We start from the raw sequence: 15,579 nt of genomic DNA on the forward strand, positions 1-15,579 counted from the left end.
GCTTCACAAATAGTTGCCGGCGGTAGTGACATGGCAAGTTTGATCTCTCGAGTCCTCAAAGTACTTGTTTCGTCGGTGTCATCTCCGGTCGAGGGATTCGCAAAAGTGATTGAAAATGTCCCTAGACTCTGAAGTTCGTAAGAGATCCGACATGTTGGAAGAAACTGGCCCAGATCCAGATCCGGTTATAACAGCGTCAGGAAGTACGATGAAAAACTCAACCTCTTTCAAAACCAATCGTTAGTGGCTTCTTTTTAACACACATTTGAACGCTGTGATTTATTCTTCTTGTTTTTGGGTTCAGATTGGAGTCTTACCGGTAAGTTAAAATATTTAAGGCATTTTTTACAATGGTGTTAAAGAGAACCTTGTTTCCCGTTTTTTTGTTCTCAAATTGGATTTCAAGGAAGGTGAATAGTTTTTGAAAGCCAATATATGTTAATCGTTTATCACGAAACGACAGGTATAGAGGACTTGAAGCAAGTTTATTCAGTCTGTTATAAATTCTTTGCCCTTTCCTTGGAAAATTATGCTCTTCTAAATCTACAGATTAAGAATTTTTTTTTCTTGTGGTTGCTGTGGAGTTCTAAGTTTAGGCGAGAATTAAAAGTATTTCTTTTAGTTATCTGCTGACACTTCACGATGAAGATGAACAGTCAACATATGCCCCACGTGTTACCCAAAACTTATTTCAGATTAAAACTAGTATGCCTTCATTGGCAATTGCACCTGCCAGCAGAGGATGGCACCTTTATGACACTTAATTGTCATGTCAGGGGAAGCTAATCTTGAATTTGCCTTTTCTTTTCATCGAGCCACCTTGCGAATTGTCCTTCTCAAGCCATTCAGAAATCTTGAATATCTCCTTGTTGTATTTCTTGAAAATTTTGCCATGCAAAGGGACTTCTTACTAATTATTTTTTTACCACAATCTGCAGTAGTGTCATGATCTGATTGGCCAATTTGCTGTTGGCTATAAAGATACATACAACACTGCTGGCAACAACCTGTTGTGCAATGCCTTTATTAACAAAAGAATCTTTTTATTTAACATAGATATTGTGCTAAAAAAACAAATCAAATGGTGACCACTGCTAAACCAATGTCAATTTGTTAAATTTCCTGGGGAAGGGGGGCAGAGGATTTGGTTGTCACAGTAAAATTTACCTGATCTTCACCCCCCCTGAGGTTCTGTAGTATTCTAATGATTTCCCCTCATAGGCAGTGTAAATCTTCCATAGCTCTTCCTTTCTACTCTGTTAGCAACCACTGATCCCCATCCACTCCCCCTGGAAAGCATCTGATCTATCCTCCCAGTCTTTTGCCCCACCCTCCTAGGGGATAAATAATGACATATCCCTAACTCTCTTTGTTCTAAACCAGTCATGTCTGTTTTTGACCAAAATACTTCATAGGAAATATTTGGTGACCTGTGTGAGACATGGCAAGATTTGGTTTTTTAGGGTTGGTATGTCTGTGCTACATGCAAACCTCACTTCAATCTATTATTTCCTCTTTATTCATTTTTTCATTCTATTAGTATTTATCCAAGAAACTTGGAGCTGACCCTGTAGTCTTTGGCTACCTACATTTGCAGTGGTACAGTTGTGTGGTGGACCAATATTTGGAAGATTTGGAGATATTTTTGGAAGCCGAGCAGCCCTGGTTTTGTCTTTCATAGCAGCAGCCATGAGTTACACAGTTCTTGGTTTAGCTTCAACTGTAAGCATGCTTTTTCTGTCAAGACTCCCATCCATTTTTATGCATGCAATGCAAGGTAAGTTCAGTACAGTTACCAGGTTGTCTATTGCAGTATGGAGATTGAAGAAGTTTTCCACCCATGTCCAGCAATTTCTGATTAAGTTTTGATGGGTTGAGTTTTTTTTTTAAATTCTGATATGGAGAATATTTTCCTGTTTCTTCACACTACGTTCTAGGTACCACTAACATTTCTTAACCTTTTACACCCTAACATCGGTATGCATATTCTCCATACTGTTCTCTATACATTACCTAAGGACCTTTTCACCCTAACATCAGTATGCATATTCTCCATACTGTTCTCTATACAATACTTAAGGACCTTTTCACCCTAACATCAGTATATATATTCTCCATACTGTTCTCTATACATTACCTAAGGACCTTTTCAGCCTAACATCAGTATGCATATTCTCCATACTGTTCTCTATACAATACTTAAGGACCTTTTCACCCTAACATCAGTATATATATTCTCCATACTGTTTCTATACATTACCTAAGGACCTTTTCACCCTAACATCAGTATGCATATTCTCCATACTGTTCTCTATACAATACTTAAGGACCTTTTCACCCTAACATCAGTATATATATTCTCCATACTGTTCTCTATACATTACCTAAGGACCTTTTCAGCCTAACATCAGTATGCATATTCTCCATACTGTTCTCTATACAATACTTAAGGACCTTTTCACCCTAACATCAGTATATATATTCTCCATACTGTTCTCTATACATTACCTAAGGACCTTTTCAGCCTAACATCAGTATGCATATTCTCCATACTGTTCTCTATACAATACTTAAGGACCTTTTCACCCTAACATCAGTATGCATATTCTCCATACTGTTCTCTATACAATACTTAAGGACCTTTTCACCCTAACATCAGTATATATATTCTCCATACTGTTCTCTATACATTACCTAAGGACCTTTTCAGCCTAACATCAGTATGCATATTCTCCATACTGTTCTCTATACAATACTTAAGGACCTTTTCACCCTAACATCAGTATATATATTCTCCATACTGTTCTCTATACATTACCTAAGGACCTTTTCACCCTAACATCAGTATACATATTCTCCATACTGTTCTCTATACATTACCTAAGGACCTTTTCACCCTAACATCAGTATACATATTCTCCATACTGTTCTCTATACATTACCTAAGGACCTTTTCACCCTAACATCAGTATGCATATTCTCCATACTGGTCTTTATACATTACCTAAGGACCTTTTCACCCTAACATCAGTATGCATATTCTCCACACTGTTCTCTATACATTACCTAAGGACCTTTTCACCCTAATATCAGTATGCATATTCTCCATACTGTTCTCTATACATTACTTAAGGACCTTTTCACCCTAACATCAGTATACATATTCTCCATACTGTTCTCTATACATTATCTAAGGACCTTTTCACCCTAACATCAGTATATATATTCTCCATACTGTTCTCTATACATTACGTAAGGACCTTTTCAGCCTAACATCAGTATGCATATTCTCCATACTGTTCTCTATACAATACTTAAGGACCTTTTCACCCTAACATCAGTATATATATTCTCCATACTGTTCTCTATACATTACCTAAGGACCTTTTCAGCCTAACATCAGTATGCATATTCTCCATACTGTTCTCTATACAATACTTAAGGACCTTTTCACCCTAACATCAGTATGCATATTCTCCATACTGTTCTCTATACAATACTTAAGGACCTTTTCACCCTAACATCAGTATATATATTCTCCATACTGTTCTCTATACATTACCTAAGGACCTTTTCAGCCTAACATCAGTATGCATATTCTCCATACTGTTCTCTATACAATACTTAAGGACCTTTTCACCCTAACATCAGTATATATATTCTCCATACTGTTCTCTATACATTACCTAAGGACCTTTTCACCCTAACATCAGTATACATATTCTCCATACTGTTCTCTATACATTACCTAAGGACCTTTTCACCCTAACATCAGTATGCATATTCTCCATACTGGTCTTTATACATTACCTAAGGACCTTTTCACCCTAATATCAGTATGCATATTCTCCACACTGTTCTCTATACATTACCTAAGGACCTTTTCACCCTAATATCAGTATGCATATTCTCCATACTGTTCTCTATACATTACTTAAGGACCTTTTCACCCTAACATCAGTATACATATTCTCCATACTGTTCTCTATACATTATCTAAGGACCTTTTCACCCTAACATCAGTATGCATATTCTCCATACTGTTCTCTATACATTATCTAAGGACCTTTTCACCCTAACATCAGCATACATATTCTCCATACTGTTCTGTATACATTATCTAAGGACCTTTTCACCCTAACATTCCACACGAGATATGAAAATTTGACAGATTTTCAAATTCAAAATATAAGAGCCAAACTTACTTTTAATGAAAGATTATACATAGTTCTATAAGAATCCAAAACTAGATTGGCAGTAGTGGCCATGCCCAGGTTGTGTGATGCCATTGTTTTTGAGGGTTTTTATTAACCGAATAAGCCATTTTACATACCAATATCTAAATTGCTATATCTCAAAGAAAATGATTGCCATGAATCAGATTTTGAGATCTTAACTACCCACTAGGATGAGCCTTTCAATGCCAAAAGAAAAAAATTCTCGAACGTTTAATGCCTCAGACGTACAAAGACATAAAAAGTGTTGTGGACGTGACCTTCAGGGTATGATTCAGAGCAACATTTATTTAATTTCTATGTAGGTTCTCAACTGTTTCAGGTCTTATTTATGCTGCTCTTATTGTTAAGTATTATGATAATTTTGACACCCCAGCTTGCTCAAATTTGTCAACTATTTAAGAGATATTGGGTTGCGGACGTGACCGTTGCGGACATGACACATATGTAAAAACCCAGAAAACCTCATAAAATTTTCAAACATGAGAAGATATGTTGATATCTAATGACAGCAAATGATAATTATAGACATATTATGATATATGTAAGGCTATCACTTTTTTACAATTTTCCAAAAATATATAAATGCCCTTTGACGTACAAAATGACCTAGATCATCAAAGTTTTTATATTTTATTTGTTATTTATTTCCCAATTTACAGATAAAAGCAATAAAAACAGCATTTTTACTTCAGTGGCATTACTCAGAACGTTATTAGTGGTGAATGAAAAGCTCTTTCTTTAACATCCCCAAAATGTCACCTCCACAACAAATTTTGGTCACGTCCACAACACAACATTTTTATTCTTTATATATATTATTTGTTATTTATTTCCCAATTTACAGATAAAAGTAATAAAAATAGCATTTTTTCTTCAGTGGCACATTACTCTGAACGTTATTTGGGGTGAATGAAAAGCTCTTTCCTGAACATCCCCAAAATGTCACGTCCGCAACAAATTTTGGTCACGTCCGCAACACAACATTTTTGTTAATAAATCCATGGTAACAAGTAATTTCTATAATATCTTTTCAGATTTATGAAACACAATTACTATTGCATTTAGTTAGTATATGCAGTTTTTTTAAAAGGTTTTCAATTCACAGGAAATTTGAAGTAACCAAAAGCAATTCAAATCAATGGTTGTTTTAGGAGTCTCATCCGCAACACACTTTGAAAAATTATTTTCTCTGGATCTCTAAGAGATAGTCGAAATGTTTTCTGGCAAAATAAAAGGTACTTCAGGGGTAATTTTATGACATGACTCAATTCAATTCAAATAGTGTGGATCTGACTTTAGGAGACATTTAATACCCAAATTTTGCCTCTAAATGTCACGTCCACAACGTGGAATTGACCGTATACATATTCTCCATACTGTTCTCTATACATTACCTAAGGACCTTTTCACCCTAACATCAGTGTGTATATTCTCCATACTGTTCTCTATACATTTCTTAAGGTGCTGACAAGGAGAATTTGTTTAACAATCAAGAGTTTTGTCAGTCACTGATCATTCCTGTATTCTCGTGACCTTAATGTTTAATTAGGGAGTGATATAAGTAGAGATCAGATACCAGTCACTCCAAGGGCAGTTAATATTCTGTTGTTCTTAATGCTGAGCATGTGATATTACTTTTCAAAATGTGTTGCCTATCAAGATTAAATCATTCTTTTTCAGGATCACAAATGGTTGTCACAGATATCTCAGAAAAAGAAGGTAAGGCTACTTCCTGCAGCTTTGAATTAATTTGACTGAAAAAAAGAAAAAGTGCAAAGCATTTTTGTTGGATAATTGTCATCTTTTTGTTGGACAGTGTCATGGTCCATTGTTAGGCTCTGCTGTGAGTAGTGGCTAGGGTTTGAGCTCAAAATGTCATCATTTTGTATGGTCTTTGTATCCATTAAGGAGAATGTGGCTGCTGGCAGACTATGCCAGACTTACATTGATATTGTTAACTGCAGCACCATAGTGCTAGCTACAGTAGGGCTGGAGAAAATAAAGCATGAGAAAGGGGTTGGGAAGGGTTAGGGAGTTCCATGCTTCACATCTTATCAATCAGGGCCCAGTTGTTTGAAGGATGGATAAGGCTATCCACTGGAAAAATCTCTCTCTGGTGGATAGCACAGTATGTTTTGCAATCACTTATCGGCTGGATGTACTTTCTCTATCGGATAGCATTATCCACCAACTGGACCCAGATAAATATGCTATCTAGTGAATTAGTGTTTTAGAACAAAATGTACCGCGCCATGCACAGGATGTGATTTATCCAGTGGAGAGCATTATTCAGCCCTTAGACAACTGGGCCTGTTGTGACTAAGACTGATTTGTTGTTGACCTTTTGGGGGGGGGTAAGTGGTGATGGTATGGAGGGGAGGGGTCAGAAGAGAATAGACAATCAACATAAGTTGCTTTTTGAGAATTTTTAGGACAAACACCAGCGTGAGAATCTGCTGACCTTGTACTTTTGTATGTTTTTTTTTTTAACAGGTCGTGCAGATGCTCTTGGCAAACTGGGTGTGTCTTATGCCATTGGCATGGTGATAGGTCCTTTTGTTGGAGGTCTCATCACAAAGAGATATGGAGAACAGTCTGCAGCATTCTTTGCAGCAACATTTTCCTTCATTAGCATTATCATCTCACTTCTTTTCATCCCAAGAAATACGAAAGTTTTATCACAGGAGGAGAAATCTGCTGAAAAGCTTGAAGCAAGTAAGTTAATGAATTTGGTTCACCCAACTTGTTTCGTGGGCAAAACATTTGACTTTCACAGTGTCACTCTCCTTTCAAGAGTATTACAGTCAAACTAAGTGAAGCGTACCCCTCAAGATTACAGTAATGAATTGATCATTTGGATATTGAACCCGCCAGTCGTTTCAAGAATGCAGTAATGAATTGATTATTTGACTATTGAACCTGATAGCCGTATCCGTTTTGAAAAGGCGCGGATCATTGTTCAAATTAGAAGTCCATTTCTGAAGTCCAATAAGATTGTTCTATTTAACGAGGAATCCTGAAAATGAACAAACTGCATTGTGAAAATGCTGCGAAAACAGTCGATGGCAAATATTAAGGAAATAAAAAGTCCTGCGATGGCTTTGCCTGTAATCTATTTTTTTTTGACCATGAATACACACAAGAATTTCTACAAGTTTGTTAAGATGTAAATGGGTGAAAAAAGCTCTCAATGACATTCCATTTACAACATTTACAACATTTACAAGAAGTTCTACACAACACTTGAACTCACCTTTCCCCCCATGTCTGACGCCATGTCGAATTGGTTCTGATACATCATCACGTGTTCGCCTAATCCAGTCAGAAATGGACTTCTGATTTGAACAATGATCCGCGCCTTTTTAAAATGAATACGGCTATCGGGTTCAATATTCAAATAATCAATCCATTAGTGCATTCTTGAAATGGTTAGCGGGTTCCGTGTTCAAATATTCAATTCCTTATTGTGCTCCTGAAATGATTTGCGGGTTCAATATTCAACTAATCAAATCATGAATGTAATCTTGAGGGGCACGCTTCACTTAGTTTGACAGTAATGGTTCCCAGCAAATTGTCAAAGAAGTCTGATGAAATGTTGGGAGGTAACCTTGCAATGGAGTGGCGTGTCATCCAGGGGGGAGTCCTAATTCTTCTGGTTGTTTCATGTTATGGAAACTTGGATAAGCTCTGGATGGGCCTCTCAGCTCAAGTACAAATTTGACTCTTGAACTCCCATGAGTGACCAAGATAGAATTTCTCTTTACAATATCAATACAATATCAAGCAGAAAAGTGGCAAGAATGAATGAAAATATCAACCAGATCATTAGTTGATCCAATTCAAAATTCTCCAAAGTAACATCACAAGAATTGTATGGCAGACAGCGAGGAGAATTACTAGTAAGATCATGGCAGTGAAATAGTTAATTAACTTACCTGAACAGTTCAGCAATACCCACTGGCATTCATACCCATGGGTGGAAAAAGGCATTGTGTGAGTGAATTTTCATGCCAAAGAAGCCAACACACTGATCCAGCCAGATATCAAACCCAGGCCCTTTGAGCCACAATTAATTGCACTTTCTGTCAAGCCAGTGATCACTCTATTGTGACAGAATTTTGTTATCCTATAAGTCATTTAAAATCAACTATGAGTTTTCATTGACCTTTGATAACATTCATGCTTTCCCAAGAATTCTTGGGCAGCTAATGCCAGAAAATGTGCATATCCAATCCTCGCATTACCCATACAACCTCTACATGTACTTCTCCTATCCATGCTTAAAAAAATGACCACAACAGACCAAGAAAAATTTCACAGGTTGAAACACCAAGGAAAACCCATAATTTCCTTCAATAAATGGGGCATGTAAAAGAGGTACATTGTATAACAAGTTTTTCATCAACGTTACTGCATGATGGTTTTGCTTTCTTGCAGATAACAAGGAACAGCCTGAAAGTATTTTCAGTATCAAGAAGATCCTGGAACTTTTACATATACCTACTGTGTTATATTTGATAACCATCAAAGTCATCACAGGGATCCCATTTGGAATTTTTCAGTCTATGTTCTCTTTAGTGTCTATGGAATTTTTTAAGTTGGAGCCTCAGCACAACGGCTTTGTCATGTCTTATGTTGGTGGACTGTCAATAGTAAGTGATGCAAGATGTGTTGAACTCCTGTGAGTGACCAAGAGAGAATTTCTCCTTACAATATCAACTCAATATCAAGCACATAGGTAATGAGAATAAAGTAAAATGTCAATTAGGGGATTATTAAGTGATCGAACACCAAATTATTAGAACTCACACCATAATAATAATAATAATAATAATGATAATAATGGTACAGATGGTCACTTATTGGAACCTGGGAATTTTCACTCTCAATATCCAGGGCTCAACACTAACTTTTCAACTTACTAGCCAAGTAGCTAGTGACATCTTAGATGTTTTTAGATGTTATGACAATTTCAGTCTGTTTACCAGCCAAACTGGCTGGTGGAAATTGAAAACCACTAGCCAAAACTGAATTTCTACTAGTCTGTGGCTTGTGGGCTACCGTTGATATTGAGCCCTGAATATCTAATGAGTAATTCTCCTTATTGACTGACATAGGATTCTTATAATGTTAGTGTGGAGAATTCGGAATGGTAAAGGTTAAGTCTGTTTATGAGCCTAGTGGCCCATTAGGCCGGTGCTTAACTCCGGTTTCTGTAGCGTGAAGTGACTAGGAGTATCTCTACTCCCCCCTGGATGGGATGCCAGTCCATCGCAGGGTTTACCCCCCAGCATTAAATTTGCCGGTACCCATTTATACACCTGGGTGGAGAGAGGCACTGTGAGAGTAAAGTGTCTTGCCCAAGAACACAACACAATGTCCCGGCCAGGGCTAGAACCCAGACCACTCAATCCAAAGTTGAGCGCACCATCCATGAGGCTACCGCGCCTCCACAGGAGAATTTGGAATAGCATCAACTAATAATTAATTATTAATAATTTTGCTTTATTGTCATTACTTCTCTGCTTGGTATTGTATTTATATGGTAAGGAGTAACTATGTCTTGTTCACTGCTGGGATTAAAAGGATTAAGATAAAAGACAGACACAGCAAAGGCATTATTGTAAACATTCTTATTTGATGATGGTTCTCATCAGTCACTTGTCTTCTTACAGATCATGGTTCATAATAATGAATTATTCATTTTTCATGTTTTTACCCTTAGGTTGTTCAAGGACTTATTGTGGGTGTCTTGTCAAGAAGATTTAGTGAGCCTTTTCTGTTGAGAGGTGCCATATGTGTGATAGCATTGGCTTACGGGCTTTTGGTAAGGAAATTAGTGAAATGCATTCAAAAGTTGTTAGAAAACACCCCTTAGGAAAAAGGCCAGGCCCTGGTTGTTCAAAGGTTGGATAATGCTATCTACTGAACAAATCTCCATCCCATGCATGGTGCAGTATGTTTTGCTATCGCTTATCTGCCGTTTATACAACTGGGGATAGTTATTTTCTCTACTGATGTTGAGGTTTAAGCAAAAAGTGAAGGAATCTTAATCTGTGAGCAGGCTCTTACTGTTAGTACTTTCGCAGTGTTTCTTTGCCTGTGAGAAGGTTTGATGTCTTAAACAATGCATCTATTAAGAGTAATATTTTATTCCATTAACCTTGTTTTGTGACTGTATAAAGTTTTTTTTTCAAGTTCACCCAGTTTAAATATATTTTTCTATTCAATCATTTCCTTGCAGTACATGGTGACAGACATTTACCAGTTTTGTATTGTGATCATTCCAATGGTAGTTGGTGGGACAACACTGAATGTCATTACAACATCAGCGATGACTAAAAGTGTCACAGTCAGCAAAACAGGTGCTGCGTTAGGTCTCTCCATGGCAACCAACTCCCTTATAAGAACTGTTTCCCCAACCATGGGGAGTATCATGTACAAGAATTATGGTTGGCCTTCATTTGGCCTCTTGGGACTTGTGGTCAATGCTATTGTTGCCATATTTTTATTTTACCATGGTAAAGACTCATTTTAGTTACCAAGCTTAAGATTCACTCACAGATATTGGTAGAGCTTGAGTTGAACTATTTTCATGCACATTAACAATTTTACTGTTGCACTGGTTGGTGGTAACATAATTTATTTTTTAGAGTGCTAGAGAAAATTTGCCAGGGTTTGTTCACCTTTAAACTGAGATACACAAATATTTCTTCACACTTCTGTCTGTGGCTGCTAAATTTAAAGGCATACATGCCTTTATTTTAATGTGCTCTCAGGAAGAATAAGATATTTACAAGTAATTCCTCTTGTTCACATATAGTCTATCGGTCAATAATTACTCAATTACTTACAAAATATATTATCAATCACTAGACAGAACCTCGACACAGATTCCCTTACCATCCTTGTGCCACATTCTGCTTGCCACATTGATTCAATATTGGAACAACATATTTCCTATGTTATTGATATCATGTGAACAGTACTGCACTACTTTGGGTTACGTGAAATTTAACTGGCACCACAGAAACACTAACATAACTTTTTAGTGTCACAGACTTACTGAAATAATAAAATTCAACATTTTAGAGAAAAATAGATTTACCATTGAAGAGGTTAAGATCTTGTGTCTGGGCATCTTGTAAAATTAATTTAATCTTTCATTCATAAGGAATGACAGTTTGAAAATACAATTTCAGTAATTTTCCTTGTATGAATAACAAATGAAACTGAACTAATTCTAGACAGAGAAAAAATGGGATGGGTTTTTGTTGATTTAAGTTGTGCATCATTACCAATATGTACCTGTTAAAATGCCTCCTTCAATCAAGACTAAATTATTAAAGAAAATAAGTTCCTAATCGCTAAATGATAAAATCCTACTACTACTTTAAAAATTATTGAGTTGTAAAGGTCACAAAGTTGCTGTCTACTTGTAGTAAATTTTTGAATAGAACACTTCCAACCAAAACTGAACTAAAAGTACTGCTTCTGTTGTGTTGTCACGCTTCTAATGCCCACCTCATGTGACAGAAATATTACTCTCTATACATCAAGCATAAGGAGAGAGAAGGTTCATGCCATTAATTCCCAATCGCAATAATAAACAAAAAAAACACTTTTGCTTGCATTACCTACTTAACTGAGCAACTGCACACCAACCCCTCCCCTGACCCAAGAGCACTCAACTCATAATAAGGTTGAGTTAATGGGGGAGGGGTAGGTGTGCAGTTTTTCTCAGATACTGACCTAAATCTGATGTAAACATGATGATTACAATCGCATCAATAGTGTCATGACTGTTGAGTTTTTATCTGCAATCCTATTCCGAGGCAAGTCCAGCTACAGAATTGAATTTGGATTGAAAGAATGACAAAGAACTGGACGTTAGCTCTTGACCTTCTTGGATGATTTTTTCAGTTTCTTGTAGCACGAGTGGCACATGCGGACTGGTGCACGGATCCCAAGGCGGCTTATTTCTGACTCATAGCTGCTACATCTGGAAAGCAAAGGAACAGGAAATGTTCTTCAATAATAAACTAAGATTGGTTGATGGGGGCAAACTAGTCCTAAAACACGAGTTCCTTTAATTTTTAACTGGAACACATGCAAATCACAATTTCTGCCAGCGAATACCAAAACTGTCTAGAGTATAAGAAAAAACCTGTAGAAAGCGAAGCCAAAAGACTATCACTTACCTCACACTGGTGGCACCTCTCAATGAACTTGAATCTTATTCCACAACCTGAGCAAATGTCAGATGTCAGCAAATTCATCTTTGACCCAATGTTTAGCCATTTGCCCTGCAAAAACATATGCGAGATATCAACTGAAAAGTCTGACTACAACAATTGTTACTGACTACAACAAACTCCATGAATCTCTGTGTCTATGACATGTGATCAGCATTGATATGCATTTATCAGCATGAACAGTCCCTACCAACGGCGTCAGTCACAGACCAACTGTAGATTCGCTCCCAAAGTCACCAACATGAACATTAGTATATGATGGTACATGGTTAGCAAATCTTAATAATGATAATTCATGACACTTATCATAATTTTGTATAATTTATTCAAATATACAACAATTGACCATTAAGTTTAAAAATTTATAGTAACTGGTGAAATGGGTTGACGAATTAAGAGCAATTATTTCACAGAGAGGTTTACCAAACAGTTTCAAAGAGAAAAGATTTCTGCTTAACTCTGAAATGGTGTCAATGACACCCAGACTTTTTGGAGTTATGTTTGAGGTCAGCGAATCAGTCATGATAACCCTGAGAAACTCGAATACACATTTCCTGGTTGGGTGAGAATAAGCAGGCTCTGGGACGAGAACACAGGCTAAGATTCTGTTCCAGGCTCCCCCTCATTCTCACTATCTGATCCAAGCTGGATAAAAAGAAAAAAAAAAAAAAAAAAAACCATTTCTTGATCATTTGTCTTTCTCGTAAAATTCAGCGTTCCCAAGCAGTTATCAACTGACTGTCAAGAAACAAAAACCAATGTTATCGTTACGGCTAATCAAAACAAGGGATAACACTCATCTGCCAATAAGAACTCAGTCAAGTAGAAAGCGTAGGAAAACGAAGTGACCAAGCCCCGATTGGTATTCATTTTACGTCTGACTGGTTGTGAGGATAGCTCAGGTTTCCAGGACCAATCACAGAGCGAGTCAAAGCAAATACAAAGTAATCCCAGAATAGTAATGACACTCATTTGAAAGCTGCTTAAAGGAAACAAAAACTTCTAATTTTTTCATTCCATCACAACACCTCTTGGAATTTTAGTAAGTTTCTTCTCTTGGGAAACAAACGAGCGACAAGCCTCCGGAGAAATTCTTGTGAGGTGCACGCTGTAGCAAAACTTGAAATGTTACGATACAAGTAGAGAAGGAACTGTATCAGCGTCACTGGACATTCTCTGAGCCAGGAAATCTCTGTATCTTGCCAGGGCTGTGAATATAAAAGTTCTTCGAAGGTATTTGGAGGTTTGCCCCACTTCGACCTCAAATTTTTCAACTCGTTTCCTGACGACATGATGTTTCTTTTCTAACGAAATTATACTTCGTTTCCATCAACACGCAAATTGACTATGCTAAACTGGCTGAAACCAAACGGAGTCAATCTTTGGAGACTTAATAGGTCACACGCCCACGACTTTTTAGAAAGGAATTAGGCACCTTAAGCAAACTATGACGGCGAGGAAAACGAAGTTGCGGCAAAACATAAAATCTAATGGGCAAAACAATAGCTTTCCTTGAGGTTCCTTTGTGCAATTCTTAGCCGTCCCCCGCAGAACCGAAAAACAACGTGAATTCATCCAAATTTGCGTGGCCTAAGGGCAGAAACCCCAACGGAAAACTATTTAAGTTTCTATTTGGAACTCAACGCTACTGAGATATATTATGCTGAAGTTGAGGTGTGGCGCTCTAGGAAACGGTAATCACATCCAGCAATTCGCGAAATACTAGTTAAATAAATTAATTTTTCAATACGCGTCTTCCACAACTTTATTGTCCTGATTTGGTTTGTGGTCCTTATTAATGCTAAGGAGACCTTTCGTTTTAGAATCAATCGCAGCACGTGACGTGCTAAACTGGAATTAATATAAAGGATGTGTTGAGCCTAACTTGCGATGTTTAAGTGAAAATCACCGTTACAACACCTTTCAATTTCACTCACCTCGTTAACCATGCTGTGCGCCATTGCCTACAGTAAGTGAGTTGCGGATCAGTACATGTTGTACGAACCAGGTTCCAGGGGACTGGGGGTGGGGAGTTTGACTCCTGAGGCTGACGGAGACCAGAACACAGACTACAAACTTTCCCAGTCAACCTGCGCACCTGAATACACATCTGAAAGTAAAAAGATGCTGTTTTGTCGAAAATCATGACACATTGACCCGATCCCGAACCCGGAGCTCTTGATTCAGAGTACAGCGCGCTGACCATTACACCACTGTAACTTTCACTGGCCAGCCTCTCAATGTTATTGCTCTTAAAAATTAAAAAAGGTTCATACCTGCCACGACATAAGTTGTCTTCTTCAGCATGATGACAGTACCATCCAAACAGCTTCCACTACCCAGTCCTTCTCGGAACCTCTTGAGCGCTGGCACGCTGCTGAGCATGGTAACTAGTATGCGAGTTGCACCTACCACTGTGGTGTTATGGAGATGGGCTTGTGTGAAGAGAAGGGGCCAATCAAACCCGAGAGTCTCCTGAACGGCATCAGCAAAACTATAAAGCATAGAATATTTTAAGGAAAAACTTACTTCAAAGCTGAACAAAGTTTGTTTAAGAGCGATTTCAGCCGAGTTATCGGGTCCTGTTTTAAAAGAGGAGTAAGTAAGAAAGTAAGTAAGTAAGTAAGTTAGTTAGTAAGTAAGTAAGTAAGCAAGCAAGCAAGCAAGCAAGCAAGTAAGTTAGTAAGTAAGTAAGTTAATTAGTTAGGAAGTAAGTTAGTAAGTAAGTTAGTAAGTAAGTAAGTAAGTTAGTAAGTAAGTAAGTAAGTAAGTTAGGAAGTAAGTAGTTTTTTTACCGCAGGGAAGGACATCCATCACACAGTAATCTCATGTGTGGGAAATTAATGTCTCCTACCCCTAACGATTTCTTGATGTTATAGAAAGGTATCATATTCTTCTCAATTGTTTTAAGACATCGAGTGTTGGTCCGGCCGGGGCTCGAACCCCCGACCTCCCGCACAACAGTACAGCGCTCTATCCATTGAGCTAACTGGGAGGCGGTGTGGGCTCACTTCCCGAACAACGGCTGGTTATCGGGCCTACATTTATGCATCTTGAAAAAATTGGCCGCTCACAGTTTGCAATCC

General features: G+C 37.6%; 3 protein-coding genes and 1 pseudogene across 4 annotated transcripts in view; 2 read left to right on the plus strand and 2 right to left on the minus strand.

The window, feature by feature from the left end:
• On the plus strand, positions 1–12,042 carry LOC148736617 (solute carrier family 22 member 18-like; annotated as a pseudogene). Its single transcript, XR_015996269.1, has 7 exons — positions 1–319; positions 1,541–1,777; positions 5,919–5,957; positions 6,732–6,953; positions 8,676–8,890; positions 9,964–10,065; positions 10,483–12,042. The product of XR_015996269.1 is annotated as a solute carrier family 22 member 18-like (transcript).
• The window catches only part of LOC148736611 (WD repeat and FYVE domain-containing protein 3-like), a 120,118-nt gene that overhangs the window by 76,967 nt on the left and 27,572 nt on the right, over positions 1–15,579 (minus strand). The gene's annotated exons all lie outside the window — the stretch shown is intronic.
• LOC148736614 (solute carrier family 22 member 18-like) overlaps positions 1–15,579 on the plus strand; it is an 81,949-nt gene that overhangs the window by 32,870 nt on the left and 33,500 nt on the right. The gene's annotated exons all lie outside the window — the stretch shown is intronic.
• Positions 10,966–15,579, minus strand: part of LOC148736618 (uncharacterized) — a 23,610-nt gene continuing 18,996 nt past the window's right edge. The window contains exons 6-9 of the mRNA XM_088749156.1: positions 14,770–14,987; positions 14,431–14,603; positions 12,440–13,138; positions 10,966–12,240 (exon numbers count right to left, since the gene is read on the minus strand). Coding sequence (XP_088605282.1) covers positions 14,563–14,603; positions 14,770–14,987 — 259 coding nt within the window. The 3' untranslated portion in view covers positions 10,966–12,240; positions 12,440–13,138; positions 14,431–14,562. The remainder of the gene's footprint in view (positions 12,241–12,439; positions 13,139–14,430; positions 14,604–14,769; positions 14,988–15,579) is intronic.

This window comes from Stylophora pistillata, chromosome 2, assembly GCF_964205215.1.
Source record: "Stylophora pistillata chromosome 2, jaStyPist1.2, whole genome shotgun sequence".
NCBI lineage: Eukaryota > Metazoa > Cnidaria > Anthozoa > Scleractinia > Pocilloporidae > Stylophora > Stylophora pistillata.